Source organism: Moschus berezovskii, chromosome 5, assembly GCF_049115385.1.
Source record: "Moschus berezovskii isolate FMDL1 chromosome 5, NW_MosBer_1.0, whole genome shotgun sequence".
NCBI lineage: Eukaryota > Metazoa > Chordata > Mammalia > Artiodactyla > Moschidae > Moschus > Moschus berezovskii.
Window position 1 is genome coordinate 97571390 of NC_142464.1, and position 17779 is coordinate 97589168.

General features: G+C 35.5%; 1 protein-coding gene across 5 annotated transcripts in view; it reads right to left on the bottom strand.

Moving 5' to 3' along the window:
* Positions 1–2218: 2218 nt before the first annotated feature.
* Positions 2219–17779, bottom strand: part of ANKRD17 (ankyrin repeat domain 17) — a 178075-nt gene continuing 162514 nt past the window's right edge. For all 5 annotated transcript variants that reach the window (XM_055434763.2, XM_055434762.2, XM_055434760.2 and 2 more), the window contains 5 exons: positions 13710–13907; positions 6697–6945; positions 5987–6165; positions 5428–5592; positions 2219–4505 (listed from right to left, as the gene is read on the bottom strand). In XM_055434763.2, coding sequence (XP_055290738.2) covers positions 4446–4505; positions 5428–5592; positions 5987–6165; positions 6697–6945; positions 13710–13907 — 851 coding nt within the window. In that variant the 3' untranslated portion in view covers positions 2219–4445. The remainder of the gene's footprint in view (positions 4506–5427; positions 5593–5986; positions 6166–6696; positions 6946–13709; positions 13908–17779) is intronic.

The window sequence follows — 17779 nt, forward strand, 5'->3', positions numbered from 1 at the left end:
TAAGTTTGAATATTGTGATCTAAATAAAATTTATGAATATTTAACCTAATTCCATATACTTAAAACATACAGTTTACAATTTGGTTAATGGAGATGATCAGGACTGGCTATCTACTTGGTATAGAATGTAGGGAGAAGTATTTGCCAATTACAAAGCCCAATGCAAATGCAAAGTATATATGTATGTACTGGTAACAAATATTGTGATACCCTGAGTATTTTGAGTGGAAAAGTATATTACAGAGTGACCATACAAATATTGGGCAAACCAGCTGAAATCATGTCAACCCTAATACTTTGCAAATGGATATGTTTAAAAAGTTCATATTAAAAACATTTTTAACATTTCTAAAAAGTTCAACTGCTTATTATTAGCTTATTCCTGTCTTTTTATTCGTACTACATCACATAGCTAACTGTTTTCTTAATTTTATTTAAAGCTCCTGAAAAACAAAGACTATACATTTACTTTCAGAAGTTTCTGAAATTCATCACTGTGCTAAACACAGGAAAGGAGGTCAAAATGTGAATAAAGACTAATATATATATATATATATATATATCTCGACTGTCTATATGTACAGTCATTTAAATTTCTCTCTTCCCAAATACACCTTCTCAAGTGTTTAACAAAAGAAACTTTAAAGGATATTTTCATGAGCAACTTAAAAGTGATCCCTTGGAATCACATTTCTTTTTCTTATTAATGCATTGCTTTTTAAAACCAAAGTTACCTAATGTAGAATTTACTTTTTTTCTCATTAAAAAAAATTCTCTTGAATTATCAGTGACTTTTAAGTACTAAGTATATAATATTGCCTGGAAAATCCCATGGATGGAGGAGCCTGGTAGGCTGCAGTCCGTGGGGTCGCTGAGGGTCGGACATGACTGAGCGACTTCACTTTCACACATTGGAGAAGGAAATGACAACCCACTCCAGTGTTCTTGCCTGGAGAATCCCAGGGAAGGGGGAGCCTGGTGGGCTTCCGTCTGTGGGGTCACACAGAGTCGGACACGACTGAAGTGACTCAGCAGCAGCAGCATACAATATTGGCTTTTACTTTTCAAAAGTGTGAACTGATTTCAAGGTAAAAGTCTAATATGAAACCTCTTACGACCCATATATTAGTCCTATATTTTTACTGCCACATAAAGAAATTCTTATTTATGTCAAAGCCACAGTAACACATTTTTCTCAGTACTCACTTATCCAAATTATAAGTGATGGTACTTTTGCAGTCAAGGTGTGTACCACTGTAAATTAAATATTAGAGCATTAATGATGCTCTCATCCTAAATTCCAACCGTTTGGAATTAACAGCAGTTAATTCACAATACTGCCGGTTAACTGAATGTTGTGACTTGCTTAATCTGGGATATATATATTTCCAAAAAGATTTAGGAGCATCTAGATTTTACAAATTATAATGTAAATATCCCAAACATTAATATTAAAAGACATTTGAATAGATACATTTATCTAAAGTAAAAGTACAGAGTACTGGTATACTGAATCTCCATGTTAGTAATGAACAACAGTGAAATGGTTTTCCTTTGATATTTTGAATCATCTGAAATAATCCTAAGTTAAAAATTTGTTATTTGAAAGTTCTAGCATTCTTTAAATGTCATGCCAGATTTATCTGTTTAATCTAACATTTTATATTGTTTTTAAAAATAAAGTGTGCAAACATATTTATGAAATGTATAATTAGGTCATTTTAATCAACAGAAAAATAGAATAATATTTTCATGAAGACAAGACAGGAACTATTAGTAAACTATTTACCTCCTTTTTCCTGAGAAGAAAAATGACTGTAAGATAAGTACAGTAATTACCAAAAAAAGTAATTTTCAATTACTAATAGATTGATTTAACTTTATAGTAACAGGAAACAGAAGGGAAAAATACTTTTCACGTAAGTACTAAAATCACTTTTTTGGAATATACTGGTATATGCTGAAATATAAGGCATACCATGGGAATTCTCTTGGCACCAGTACACAAAATCATTTCTAAAATGGAATGATTGGTATAAACAGATTATACAATAATTGGGATATTAATTCTTTTGGGATTTAAAGTGTGAATTAACCTAACTGTTACATCTAAGAGTTAAGCTGCTGCTTAAAAGAATAAGAGAAAAGAAATACCTTATGTAGTCTGCAATTATACATACCACATACTTTCCAAAAAGTGGGAAAAAAAAGACCTGCGTGGTCTCAAAAGATGATTTTTTTTATTGTTCAAATAAAAGTGCACTGCATTACATCTGAAATATAAAAAATGTATCTGAAAAATGTTCCCAGTACAGACTTCTAAAACCATGGTATTATATTTAACAAGCCTGACCCCAAAAACTAAATTAGGAGCATTCCAATCAATATTCCCCTGTCCCATAGCTTTGAAGTAAAAAAAAAAAAAAATAGTTTTTCTCTGTTTTTTAGCAAGACACCCTATCTTAAGACACTCACTTTTGTGAGTCAACACAAGTCATGTGCTGTGATAAATACTGGGTGGTATCTGTTATCTAGCAGGATTATTTTAATTAGAAAATAACCCTAGTAAACACAGAAAAGAAACTGAGCAAAAAGTTATAGGACAGTGGCAAAAGTCATACATAAAATACTCTTAAATAGCATTATACCCCTTTCTTAGTAAAGTGCAATAATTTTATGTCATAGCTACGTTTATTTGTAGGATATCATTTAGCTTTTCCTTTAAATATGGTTGTATCAATCACAGACAGGGAGAAAAACAAATTTATATATTTTAAGACCACCTCCTAAATTAAAAGATACAAATGTGTTTATAAATTTCTGGATATGTTTGAGAAATCTTTTTACTCTTTACTTAGGCAACCAGAGTAAAAGAAATCATTTCATTTACTTGAACAGTCAAGGAACCATATAAATATTGTTAACCTGGGTGACCTATCTGAATTTTAGTTAAAGTTTATGTTTCACCAATGAGGAATTATGTCTATTATTTTTTAAAGATATTACTTCACTTTTATGCTAACTTTCTTTTATATTTCAACCATATAATTTATTGTATCACATGAGACAGGGTAGGACACATATTCTTCTTGGAATATGTTACTGTTTATTTTTTCAAGTGAAATGAATAGATAAATCCCACTGAGTAGTTTAGTTTGGCCCTGTGTCTTACATAAACAGGTTAAACAGGAGGCTTTATTTTGTAACCTGTGTATTCATGTCTACCATAAGTTGTCTTAATGACAAACGCTGAATTTATTTTATTACTTGCCCCAAGTTAGCTGTCGATCCCTTTCACTGATAATATAGTGTAGAAATTAAGAAGGCTTTAAAATTCGAAAAAAAAAAAACCTTTAACTAAATTATTGAAAACTGGAATTTTTATGTTGACTCCTGACGACTCCAAAGCCAATGTTAAGAATCAATATTATCCAATATAAAATAGTACACTGAATTGTTTAATAATAAACAGTAAATTAAGAGCTTGTATATGCTGACTGGGAACCAGTGGTGGCTTTTTAAATTCTCAGAAAGACTGAATGTTTTATGGTTAGAAGAAACCACAGGTGATGATGCAGATTCTCCATCTCTCTGTAGCAGCCATTAGAGTAAAAATCTTTATAGAATTATTTCACGATCAGAAAGAAAATTTTACTGGTATTAGTGGTAAGGGTGCGGAGAGAAACAAAGAGTGAATAGAGAAGTGTGTATTAGTTTTTAAAAGTGTGACAAGGTAATAAAGACATGAAAAAAGTGTTAAAATTTCTTACTCTATATGTGCCTTGCTGCAAACAAACTCAAAAGGAGAGCAGCATGGATATTTTAAAAGCCAGCGTCGGGAAACATTCACTGATAATGCCCATTGTTTTACTTTATACTTAAATTACACAAGCAGAAAAGTTATACTTATTAATAGTTTAATGTATGAAGGAAACATCCAGATTTCTGAATATGAAGGTACATATCTCACATTAATTTAAGTCTACGTAAAGTAGAGCCTCTATACTGACATATTGAAATTTACTTTCTGCTTAGCCTTTTCTGTTATGTAAACAATTGTACATTTATTTGCCATTCTAAAACTTCAGGATCAAGTTTACATAATTTTGCTAAATTTCCGTGTTTGCTCAGAAGCAGTTTACAGTACTAAAACCAACCAGCCAAAGAACAGCTTCAACAGAAAGTTATGTCCAAAGGGGAAGAGGGAAAAGAAAAAAAGAAAAATGATAAGAAAAAGGCTAACTAAGGTAAAACGGATGATGATGGGGAATGGGCAGTCACAAATGTTCACAGAAAATAGGTCAGTTAGTAAGTTCTTCTGCAAAAAGCCTACACACTTCAGTCAAGCACATCAGTAGAATGATTTGGGAGCATAAATTTTTTTTCGGCCACTTGTGATTTCCTCTGAATGAAAAGGAATCTGCAGGCTAACAAGCTGATCCTCATCAGCCAAGCTGGTTCATATGCACACTGTTCATGTGAGGTGCCCAGGGTCCAGTCCACACCTACGAATATAAAGCACACGTTTTATTAAATATGTATTTACCATATACTTGATTTAAATGAAACTCTTAAACACTAAGGAATATTTATGAACTAAACCAGCTAAGTTTCTCAGTCAATTGGCAACATACTGGTAACCAATAAAGAAAAACAGTAATAAACCACTATTATCTGTTGTTTTCCTGCCTCTACTCTTATCCCTCAAACAGGATCTGAATTACCATCATTTAAAAAAAAACCATTATCTAAGTACATACAGGTTGATGATTGTGGAATGAAAATCAGGTATAAATATACACCACAATCAGTTAAAATATACAGCCATCTCTAAGCATTTTCACAGTTACATACTATTTTGACATTTATAATACTTTTAATAAATAACCTCTAGATGGACCTTTTCGCACAACTAATAAATTTTTACACATAAAATTACAAAACTTTACAACTTAAAATCTTTTACCTACCACCCGCTACTCAATGGAATATATTATGTCTTTCCTAATTTTAGCCCCAAACCACTACCTATGGTACCCTTTTCCATATCCCTCTGCTATATTTCAGCTATAATAAATTTCCCTCAATTGTCCCAACTGCCCATATTCACCAAACTCTCCCATAACCACGATTTATATCTCTATTACATTTGTCTTGGCAGCTATGTGCTATGCTTAGTTGCTCAGTCATGTTTGACGCTCTGCGACCCCATGGACTGTAGCTCATCAGGCTCCTCTGTCCATGGAATTCTCTAGGTCAGAATACTGGAGTGGGTTGCCATGCCCTCCTCCAGGGGATCTTCCCAACCCAGTGATCAAACCCAGGTCTCCCACATTGCAGGTAGATTGTTTACTGTCTGAGCCACCAGGGAAGCCCCTTGGCAGCTCATAATCATTAAATAAATGTTCATGGAATGATGAGCATTACCGTTTGAGGGCCATTATTTTCTGTGGAGCTTGAAACCATCTTTATCAGGGAATTCCAAGAGGGGTCCGCAGCATGAGGGCCATTAAATATGGGTCCTCCAGCACCATCAGGAAGTGGTGCTACTGGAGGAATCATTGCATTCCCATACACAGAAAAAGGCATACCCTTAAAAAAGAAAAAAAAATTATGTACATTGAAGTCACTGGTTATTTTTCCCAGTATAATCAATACCCTAAAATTGTATTTGAAACTTCACCTCATTTTGGAACATGTAAGTTAGCTAAGTGATTTAAAAATTATTTTCCAATATATGATTTCTTCCAGCATTAGAAGACAGTATAAGCCTAGTATATAAAATCTTTTGTCAAAAAACATTTCTCTAAACAACTCAGACAAAATCAGGATTTATAAATATTTATATTTTAGCTAGATTTTCACCTATAATTTCAAGCCAAAGCTCCAGTACCACTTCACCAATGCTTATACATGGGAAGTAAAATAAGGTTAATAATCAGAAAATCATTTAGAACTAAAGAACATGCTTTTAAATCACCATTACCCCAACTTTAGGAAAGTCCATGTATCCTGCAGGAACATGCTGATGGAATGTACCAGAAGGAGTTACAATTCCTGTACTCTCTCGCTCCATTGCTTGATGCTGTGAAAACACTCCTGGATCAGACATTGGCCTGTGAATCATAGGATTTCCCATCCCAGGGTTACACCAGTCTACTTTGTCTGAGGGAAGATGAAGAGGCAGAAAAAAATAATTGGAGACATTTTAAATCAGAAAACAGCAAAAAAAAAAACTTTATATATTTCTAATATTTTCTACATTGGATTGTGAATTCCTTCAGAATAATGGCCTACTTTTATATCTTTACCACAATATTTCCATGTTTGTTGGTAGTGAAACAATAGCCAAGTAATGAAACCTAAACACTTTGTGTTACAAAACAAAAAAAAAAAGCTAAGATAAAACTGAAGAGCCCCAAAGGAAATATTAATATCTCCTTAATATGATGGAATGAAGAAAATAACATACTTGGATTAAACTATACTCAGCAATGATTAACTCAGTGAGAGATCATAGGTGAACAAAGTTCCAAACTCTTAAATAAACTGATTTGTCAAAATGGAGATATGAACACAGATTTTCTTAAAAGAATGCCTATAATAATTAAACACTGCTTTTTAAATTAAAATTATTTAAATATTTTAGTTAAATGTATAAACTTAACTTCCAATAAGCAGAATAGCATACCATACCTTGATTGCCACCAATCCCTTCAAAGGACCAGATGCCACTATGTCCTACTGATGTGGACAAATTACTCCCAATAACAGATGGAGCTGAAGTTCCAGTTTGCCTGATACGTGCAGAACGTTCCGTCCCAATAGGGACTGGAACTTTTCTATCCTGAGAGACGTTGCTGGGCTTTTCTGACCCTAAAGGTACTGATGATGGGGCAGGAGAAGGTGCACGAACTCCAGAGGATACTGACTGTGCAGGAGAATCTAGAGAAAAGATATTGGGAAATAATATACACTGACTCTGTAGAGCCTGTAATTTTGTAAACAAAATTTTAGAAATATGAGTATAATGCTTAAGTAATAAATTATGTATATTAAAATCTGGTTAAAGTTCTGTGACTTTGCAGTCATTTTTTAATTTGGCTCACAATTTTCCTATTTAGTTTTGGGACAGTAGAATGTGAAATGTGAATGCTGCCTGCACACTAATTAATATTTAAATTAATTTGCCCTTGACCATAAGTAAAATATAACAGAGCAATGAGAAGACAATGTTTAAATTAAAAAGAAAAAACAATGACAACAAAATGGAGGTGGGGAAAGTCACTGATTGTATTGGCAATTTTCAAACTATTTTCCTTGGGAATATTTGTCCCTTGGTTGTATGTTAAAAAAATAGTAAGTTTCTTTAAATCAGGACTTCACAGAACTTTAATATGCTGATAAAATACCAACAGAAGGCTATGTTTCATAACCCAACTGATTCACTGTATCTTGTGGATATTCCACAGAACACACTCTTAGAAGTGGCAATTTAAGCTTTACTTATCAAAACAAGGCTAGTTCTTAATACATGTAATTTGGGAATATTCATTAGTGATTTAGTCTCTTTATACACTTATAGTGAAGAAAGTGAAAGAAAGTGAAAGTTGCTCAGTCATGTCTGACTCTTTGTGACCCCATGGACTATACATACAGTTCATGGATTTCTCCAGGCCAGAATGCTGGAGAGGGTAGCCTTTCCCTTCTCCAGGGGAATCTTCCCAAGCCAGGGATCGAACGTAGGTCTCCTGCATTGCAGGCAGATTCCTTACCAGCTGAACCACAAGGGAAGACCAAAACAACAACCACCTTTTTTGGAGTAGAACTTGGGGATATATTTCAAGCTCTTTTACTTTTTTTTATACATGCTCAGATGCACAGTAGTGTCTGATTCTTTGTGACCCCATGGACTATAGTCCACCAGGCTCCTCTGTCCATAGGATTTTCCAGGCAAGAATACTGGAGTGGGTTGCCATTTCCTTCTCCAGGGGATCTTCCCCACCCAGGGACTCAATCTGGATCTCCTGCATTGCAGGCGGATTCTTTACCAACTGAGTCACCAGGAAATCCACCATAGTGAAGAAGGAAAACCAAAACCAACCATACTTTTCTTATGAAAGTCTAAATATAAAGCATATTTAAAATTAAACAGAGTCTAAACTGTAGAGGACTGTGAAGAAAGCTGAGCGCCGAAGAATTGATGCTTTTGAACTGTGGTGCTGGAGAAGACTCTTGAGAGTTCCTTGGACTGCAAGGAGATCCAACCAGTCCATTCTAAAGGAGATCAATCCAGGGTGTTCATTGGAAGGACTGATGTTAAAGCTGAAACTCCAATACTTTGGCCACCTCATGCATCGAGTTGACTCACTGGAAAAGAGTCTGATGCTAGGAAGGATTGGGGGTGGGAGGAGACGGGGACGACAGAGAATGAGATGTCTGGATGGCATCACCGACTCGATGGACATGAGTTTGAGTGAACTCCGAGAGTTGGTGATGGACAGGGAGGCCTGGCGTGCTGTGATTCATGGGGTCGCAAAGAGTCAGAAACAACTGAGCGACTGAACTGAACTGAACTGAAACTGTAGAGGAACTTGAAGCTTAAAAAGTCAAAACAGTTACCTGCATAGTGTATAGCTACAATTTATTTGAAACAGAAAAACTGGTTTAAATAACTATGAACTGAATCTTTGAGGGCTACATACAAGATGAGATTATGACGAAGCCTGTATGTAAAGAGAGTCAGTAGGAGAGGATTGACAAGAAACAGACTATGAGTGAGATACCACAAATCCTCTAAAGAGAGAGAGATAATAGCTGTCTCAAATCTTGGATGGTTTCAGAGATCACCCTTCATAGCCTTGAGGTAAGCACCACTTTCCTTGAGATTCCCAGGTCTATAGTCCTTGCTACGAAGAGCCTAATTATAATTTTTCTTCTTATCCCTAATTATTATAATGTCTTTAATTAGAATAAAAAAGCAAAATCTAATTCAGAGTCATGTTATTAAATATGTTAACTTATAGAGAAAAAACAGATTTTACAGGTTTTGTTGGAATACAATCTTGGGACTCTGTTTTAGAAAAACAAGTACAAAACTCGGTACAGGACCTTGGCAGGGCCCCTTGCAAATGAGATACCCTGAAACTTAAGCTTCAGTAAATCCACTTCAGTTCTGAATTTAAATTGGAAGAGCAATGTGACTTACAAATGGAAAAAGTGCTCCTGCAGGAAAACTGCACTGCACTGTCACACCTCAGTTCAGTGTTAACTGAACTATAGTAGATCATGAGATGACTGTGGTTAGTTATGAGTAACAAAAAAATTTTTTAAGGTTAAAGAAAACAGAATAGAAAATACCAGCATGAACATATACTGTAAGGATGTAAGTATTGTTTTATAGATATATTTCAGTCACACACAGGTATATGCACACTGAGTCATGATGTAAAATTAATTTTTTCCTTAAAAAAACTGTCATTATTATCATTATTATTTTTACTGCTTTTAGATACCAAAGAGCCTTATAAGATTGAAATGTCAAAGTGACCCACTGACTAAATTTGCCAAAGCCTGAAACTCACAGAGCACCAGTGATCAGTACTCAAAGCATGGACTTGTTGAGCACTGACAGGGTAGATCTTAGCAGTTTGAGTGGGATAAGGGCTCAGGGGATCTCTGCCTAGCCTGTATGCAGAAGGATCTTGGGCATCACCAGTCTGTTGTTTTGCAGCCTCAAGGAAGGTTCTCTGCTTTTTTTTTTTTTTTTTAAACTTTTTTGTTTGGACGTAAGGGACCCATGTCCCCTACATCCTAGTTTAATTTGCCAGAGTCCTACTATCATGTCCTGACATCCTACAGAGAAGCAGGGAAAAAGAGAAGTGGAATGCATGGAGAAATGTTGATAAAACCTGTTCAAATACCTAAAACCAGATAAATACATTGTGAAGAATAAGTCGTGCTCCTTGGGTTAGTTTTCCAACAGCATCCAGAATGGCAATTTTTATGAAAAATATATAGATAAATATGAAAAACAAAATTTTAAAAGACTACCATAAATAAAACTATGAAATGACATTTATGTGAACAGATAACATAAAGAAGAATCAGAAGTCAGGTAAAACAAACTAAATGGTCATTAAAAAGTATTAAGATTTATATTATTAGTAGTAGTACTGTTAGTTGCTCAGTTGTATCCAACCCTTTGTGACCCCATGGACTGCAGCCCACCAGGCTCCTCTGTCCATGGAATTCTCCAGGCAAGAATACTGGAGTGGGTTGTCATTCCCTTCTCCAGGGGATCTTCTCAACCCAGAGATCGAACCTGGGTAGGTAATGAAATACAAACTAGTTAAAAGTTCAGTAATAAAGGGAAAAGTCTGAGAATCTTGGCTGAATCAACCAGTCTAATAGTTGCAAAATGATGACTCAAATTGTAATTCCTTTTACATTTATGAGTTGTCATTATACTGTAATGACATTCTAAGTCCGCCGTCTGCATTTTAAAATTTTATTTATAACTATTACGTACTCCATGGATTCTTGTTTTATCCAGTGAGCTGACATTCATTTTGATGGTTAAACTGTCCTGGATTTGGCTAGTGGGAGCTCCTTCAAGCTATATGCTGCATTCCTCTGACATGCCCTAACCATCTAAGCACTTAATTACTTTCTGACACTACAAGACTTTTTGCAGACTTCCCTTATACTCTTCCTGCCCCAGCTCTCAAATCAGCTATTTCCCCAACAAGCCCTAGTTTCTTTTAGTGGATTAAAACATTTAACAGACAGATCTGGATGCTGAATGTGCTTACTGCTACTGAAGATCCATTGCTTCTAGGCCCTTTTCAGTAGACAGTTCTGGGGGAAAATGGCAACTTCATGTGATTCAATCCAAAACATAACGTCATTTTAAAATCATGAATTCATATTGATCCTCTAATTCCAATACAGTTTCATAGCATTCTTCCTTGCCTTACTCTACATTCTTCTCTTCCTACGATCAGAGCCCTGGATTACATCATTTTCAATATTCTTATTTATTCATTTGCTCAGCCCTATAAAATAACCCACATAGTTCGCTCATCCATAACATAAAATACAAATGTACTAAGTAGAAGTGAAGATTTTGTCTGTAGTCTATTTGTCTTTTGGGTTTACAAAATACTAATGTCTTCAAGAGTTTTTAGATTGTTTCTTTTTCTTTTAGTAGGTTTATGTTAGCAATTTAAAACGCAGATAGGTTTACTTCTTTCTATTTATATTCAGTTTTAGTGTTTTTCCCTTCATCAAGGTTGATTCTGTTTTAAATTTGTGAATATTAACACAGTTGCAAAAACAAAACTATTATTTCTACTGAGATAAGTTCTACTTCTTCCCTATTTCCTTACATTATGCCCGAAAGTCTGATGAGGAATAAGAGCAGTTTCAAAGTGCGTGCCCAGATTACTTTACAAATTACAAAGGGAAAAATGACAATTTGAAAGTGTAGAAACCTATGAAACCAAGTGATCAAAGTTAACAGCATAAATTGACATTTTATATTTTCTAATGTAATACAGTGAGAAGACTGCAACACTAATAGGAATGTTCTGTCAAAAATACATAACTTAAACTTAAGAATGAAGAAATATCAGAAAAACAAATTGAACCATTTTACCAGACAACTGATCTGTAACCTTAAAAAAAAAAAGTTTTCTTTGAAAGATTCATAAAGTCTAAGGAAACAGTTCCAGGTTATTTTAAACTAAAAAGACATGGGAATTAAATGCAATCTGTGACAGTGATTTTAATCTTAAAAAGAGTCGTGTCCGACTCTTTGCGACCCCATGAAGCACAGCATGCCAGGCCTCCCTGTCCATCACCAACTCCCTGAGTTCACTCAAACTCATGTCCATCGAGTCAGTGATGCCATCCAGCCATCTCATTCTCTGCCGTCCCCGTCTCCTCCCACCCCCAATCCCTCCCAGCATCAGACTCTTTTCCAGTGAGTCAACTCGTCGCATGAGGTGGCCAAAGTATTGGAGTTTCAGCTTTAGCATCAGTCCTTCCAATGAACACCCAGGACTGATCTCCTTTAGAATGGACTGGTTGGATCTCCTTGCAGTCCAAGGGACTCTCAAGAGTCTTCTCCAGCACCACAGTTCAAAAGCATCAATTCTTCAGTTAAGACTAAAATGTCATAATCAGTTATTCCTTATAGTTATATTTATTTTCAATGTTCTATTAATAGTTTAAGTTTAGATAAGCCAGGCTAAATATCTATGTTATACCATATTCACTTTATCTCAATTATGGTTCTTAAGAAACTTTCTTCAGCTTTTTCAAAGATAGGTAAAGTATCCTCAATAGGAATCACTGTGAACTTTTTTCTTTTTATCTTGGTACCTTATTTGCATACTTATTACATTATTTCTGGCATGTTTTTGTCATAGTCACTTTGAATTCTTTCTTAAACCATTTATTTTAACTCAGGGACACCTGTACAAGGATTTGTAATATTCCATGTGCCAGTCTTTATTATTTGACAAACATGAGAAAAACTATACAATATGTAAATTTACTATATATATTCACGCTTTCACTGGCAGACATGCAAATCTCTCAAATATGAATTTTTTTTTAACTCTTTAACTCAGTAAACCAGTCTCTATTAACTGGGCTCTAATGTTGTTAGAAGAAATTGTTAAAACTTAAAAAAAAAAAAAAAAAAAAGGATTCTAATTAAAATTTCCTCAAAGTGAAAGCAATTTGATGTCTTTATCCTCACTAAATAAATAAATAACCACAAATTCAAAAAAACCTACTACCCTTATTACAGAATTCTCTTAATGTGACTTAAATTCTCTGCTTATGTAGCATATGAGATTTAAAGTAGACAAAAAAGTAGCCTTATACTATAAGGCTACAAATACTTCTTTTTGGAAGCTACATTCTCAAACCTAAAAGTAAATGTAAATCAACAGGTGACAAAACAAGACTTTTGATTCTCAAAAAATGATCCGTCTCAGAAATAAACCTCAAAAATACAATATTCTAGGTTTGATAGAACTGAAGTTGATTCTAATACTTTAAAAACCTGGAGACTCTATTTAAATTCCTCCTAATTTCAGATTGCCAAGAACATAAATTTTATTTTTATAGTATTTATTTATTTATTGCAGTATAGGATTTACAACTTTGTTAGTTTCTTGTGTAGAATATATACTTTTCTCCTTTTGCCTTCAATCTTTCCCTATATATATATATAAAAATATATATATAAATATATATAAAAATATATATATAAATATATATATATATAAATATATATATATTTACAACTTTGTTAGTTTCTGTTGTAGAATATATGCTTTTCTCCTTTTGCCTTCAATCTTTCTATATATATATATACACATACACATATAGGTACATGTACATATATGCTGCTTTCCATATTCTTTTTAATTATGGTTTATTGCGTGCTAAGTCACTTCAGTCCTATTCCACTCTTTGTGACCCCATGGACTGTAGCCCACCAGGTTCCTCTGTCTATAGGATTCTCCAGGCAAGAATACTGGAGTGGGCTGCCATTCCCTTCTCCAGGTATAGTATTTAGATTATTAAGAGATTTAAAACTAAAAAATTCCAAACTTTGAAAAACTTTAAAACTTTTTTTTAAGGGAACATAAAGGCAAACTCTTCATCTAGAATTACTGTGTATTACTCACCATTTGATGCTGATGAACATGGAGTCAACAAACTAAGTGGGGAAAAATGTTGTCTGTTAAAGTTAGCAGCTGTGGGTGCTCCTCCAAGGGGTGCCCCAGGTCCATACATTTGACCTCCTGAAAGGTTTGAGGCAAAGTTTCCCAAATGTGTAGAGGAAGGTGTTACAGAACCATATGGCGAGTCCATATTGACAATACCTACAATGTAGAAGATAAATCATAATTTATAATAGCTACCCTTAAGATATATAACTGCTACTGCTAAGTCACTTCAGTCGTGTCCGACTCTGTGTGACCCCATAGACGGCAGCCCACCAGGCTCCCCCGTCCCTGGGATTCTCCAGGCAAGAACACTGGAGCGGGTTGCCATTTCCTTCTCCAATATATATAACTAGAAAAACCTAAAGTTCCAAGAGGTGCCTAATAAATGCAAACATATTTTGGATTATTAAAAAAATTTCTCCTTGCTTACTTCTTCCAGTCCACTGACTCATTAACTTCCCCGTTGTTTTATAAAGATAGCTATAAAAAGGAAATTACCATGAAAAATATTTTATATTTAATTGACAGATTATTATTTATTATAGAGTACATGGAGCTTTAATATAACACTAGAATTTACATAGGTTTGATGGGCAAGGAGTTATATCAAATTTTATCTTTAAAAAAACTTATAGAAATCAATCATCAATTAAAAATAAATAAACATTAAAAAAAACACTTAAGGGGAGGGAGGGATGAGTAGGCAAATCACAGAGGATATTAAGACACTGAAAATACTCTGGATGATAGAACGATGGTAAATACACATCACTAGACTTTTGTTCAAATTCACAGAATGAACAGCATTACAAGAGTGAATCCTCACGTAAACTATAGACTTTGATATGGATGTGTGAATGTACGTTCATCAACTGTAACAAAAGTACTACGCTAGAGGGGGATGTTGGTAATAAAAGAGGCTATGCCTGTATGGAGGCAGACAGTATGGGAAATCTCTGTACTTTTCTTCAATTTTGCTGTGAACTTAATTAAGAGTGCTACTTAAAAAAAAAAAAACCCTCAAAAAATGAAACAAAAAAGCTACAGAAAAAAAGGACTGTAGATATACTCTTTCTGATGATCAGCACCTTACCTAAAGTGACCACGCTTTCCATAGCTAATTGAGGGACAGTCTGTCACTGAGTGCCTCCTGATATAATGTAGTGTGAGATTCAAACATTACCTATCTGATGTTCCTGCTAGAAATGTTTAACCAGAATGTAACCATGGATTGAGAAAACAGGCAAATCTGAAATGTAGGCCAATCTTCAAAGGATTCAATGTTGAGAAGAACAAAAGAAGGTTGTGAGATGTTTTTGACTGGAGGAGATCAAAGAGACATAACAGCCAAAAGCAATGTGTGAACCTTGATGGCTGCATCAAAAGGAGAAAAAATAGAATGTACAGGCATAAAGGATATATCTGGCATGATGGTTATACATATTGGGTGCTATTACTGAATTAATTTTCCTTTTCTAGGGTGTAGAAATAGTGGTATAGCTGTGAAGGCAAACATGCCTGTGTTGACATGAATCTAATACGTCCCTCTGATGGACTCTCAGGTTGAACTTCATGGCTAATTGTGGCTCTAATAACTGTACACCCCTTAAAACTTCACCTCCCTATGACTGTGTCCTTTTTCTATACTTTTCCAAAAAAACAGTATTTGCTTTTTCTCTAAATCTTAATTTTAGTATTTTTTTAACATTTAGTAATTTTATTCATTTCATTTTCATAGTTTTACAGTATTAGTAAAAATAATGGTCATTATAAATAAATACAAAATGGAAGTTGACGGAAAATCCCAAGTCTTCCTGGTTAATTCCCCACCCCACCCACTGAAAAAAACTAGCTAGTATATGGCAAATATCCTTTCACATGTTATCTTTAGGCATATATTCACTTTGTGGTGGTGGGTGGTTTAGTCGATAAGTCGTGTCTGACTCTTGCAACCTCCTGCACTGCAGCTCACCAGGCTCCTCTGTCCAGAAATTTCCCAGGCAAGAGTACTGGAGTGGATTGCCATTTTCTTTTCCAAATTTTAGTCTTTCTTAACATATTTCTGACAAAATGTGGTCCACTGGAGAAGGGAATGGCAAACCACTTCAGTATTCTTGCCTTGAAAACCCCATGAACAGTATGAAAAGGCAAAAGATAGGACACTGAAAGATGAACTCTCCAGATCAGTAGGTGCCCAATATGCTGCTGGAGATCAGTGGAGAAATAACTCCAGAAAGAATGAAGAGATGGAGCCAAAGCAAAAACAACACCCAGTTGGGGATGTGACTGGTGATAGAAGCAAGGTCTGATGCTATAAAGAGCAATATTGCACAGGAACCTGGAATGTTAGGTCCATAAATCAAGGCAAATTGGAAATGGTCAAAAAGGAGATGACAAGAGTGAACATCGACATTTTAGGAATCAGCAAACTAAAACGGACTGGAATGGGTGAATTTAAATCAGATGACCATTATATCTACGACTGTGTGCAAGAATCCCTTAGAAGAAATGGAGTAGCCATCACAGTGTTAACAAATGAGTCCAAAATGCACTGCTGCTGCTGCTAAGTCACTTCAGTCCTGTCCGACTCTATGCGACCCCATAGACGGCAGCCGACCAGGCTCCACCGTCCCTGGGATTCTCCAGGCAAGAACACTGGAGTGGGTTGCCACTTCCTTCTCCAACGTGTGAAAGTGAAAAGTGAAAGTGAAGTCGCTCAGTTGTGTCCGACTAGTAGTGACCCCATGGACTGCAGCTCACCAGGCTCCTCTGTCCATGTGATTTTCTAGGCAAGAGTACTGGAGTGGCTTGCCATTGCCTTCTCCGCCAAAATGCACTACTTGGATGCAATCTGAAAACGACAGAATGATCTCTGTTCGTTTCCAAGGCAAACCATTCTATATCACAGTAAGCCAAGTCTATGCCCCGATCAGTAATGCTGAAGAAGCTGAAGCTGAACAGCTCTATGAAGACCTATAAGACCTTTTAGAACTAACACCCAAAAGAGATGTCCTTTTCATTATAGGGAACTGGAATGCCAAAGTAGGAAGTCAAGAAACACCTGGAGTAACAGGCAAATTTGGCCCTGGAGTACAGAATGAAGCAGGGTAAAGGCTAATAGAGTTTTGCCAAGAGAACACAGTGGTCACAACAAACACCCTCTTCCAACAACACGAGAAGACTCTACACACGGACATCACCAGATGGCCAACACCGAAAACAGACTGATTATATTCTTTGCAGCCAAAGAAGAAGAAGCTCTATACCGTCAGCAAAAACAAGACTGGGAGCTGACTGTGGCTCAGATCATGAACTCCTTATTGCCAAATTCAGACTGAAATTGAAGAAAGTAGGGAAACCAGTAGACCATTCAGGTATGACCTAAATCAAATCCCTTATGACTATACAGTGGAAGTGAGAAATAAATTTAAGGGACTAGATCTCATAGAGTGCCTGATGAACTATGGACAGAGGTTCACTGACACTGTACAGGAGACAGAGATCAAGACCATCCCCAAGAAAAAGAAATGGGTGTCTTAGGAGGCCTTACAAATAGCTGTGAAAAGAAGAGAAGTGAAAAACAAAGGAGAAAAGGAAAGATATACCCATTTGAATGCAGGGTTCCAAAGAACAGCAAGGAGAGATAAGAAAGCCTTCCTCAGTGATCAGTGCAAGGAAATAGAGGAAAACAATACAATGGGAAAGACTAGAGATCGTTTCAAGAAAATTAGAAATACCAAGGGAACATTTCATGCAAAGATGGGCTCGATAAAGGACACAAATGTTATGGACCTAACAGAAGCAGAAGATACTAAGAAGAGATGGCAAGAATACACAGAACTGTACAAAAAAGATCTTCACGACCCAGATAATCACAGTGAGTGCTGTGATCACTCACCTAGAGCCAGACACCCTGGAATGTGAAGTCAAGTGGGCCTTAGGAAGCATCACTACGAACAAAGCTAGTAGAGGTGATGGAATTCCAGTTGAGCTATTTCAAATCCTAAAAGATGATGCTGTGAAAGTGC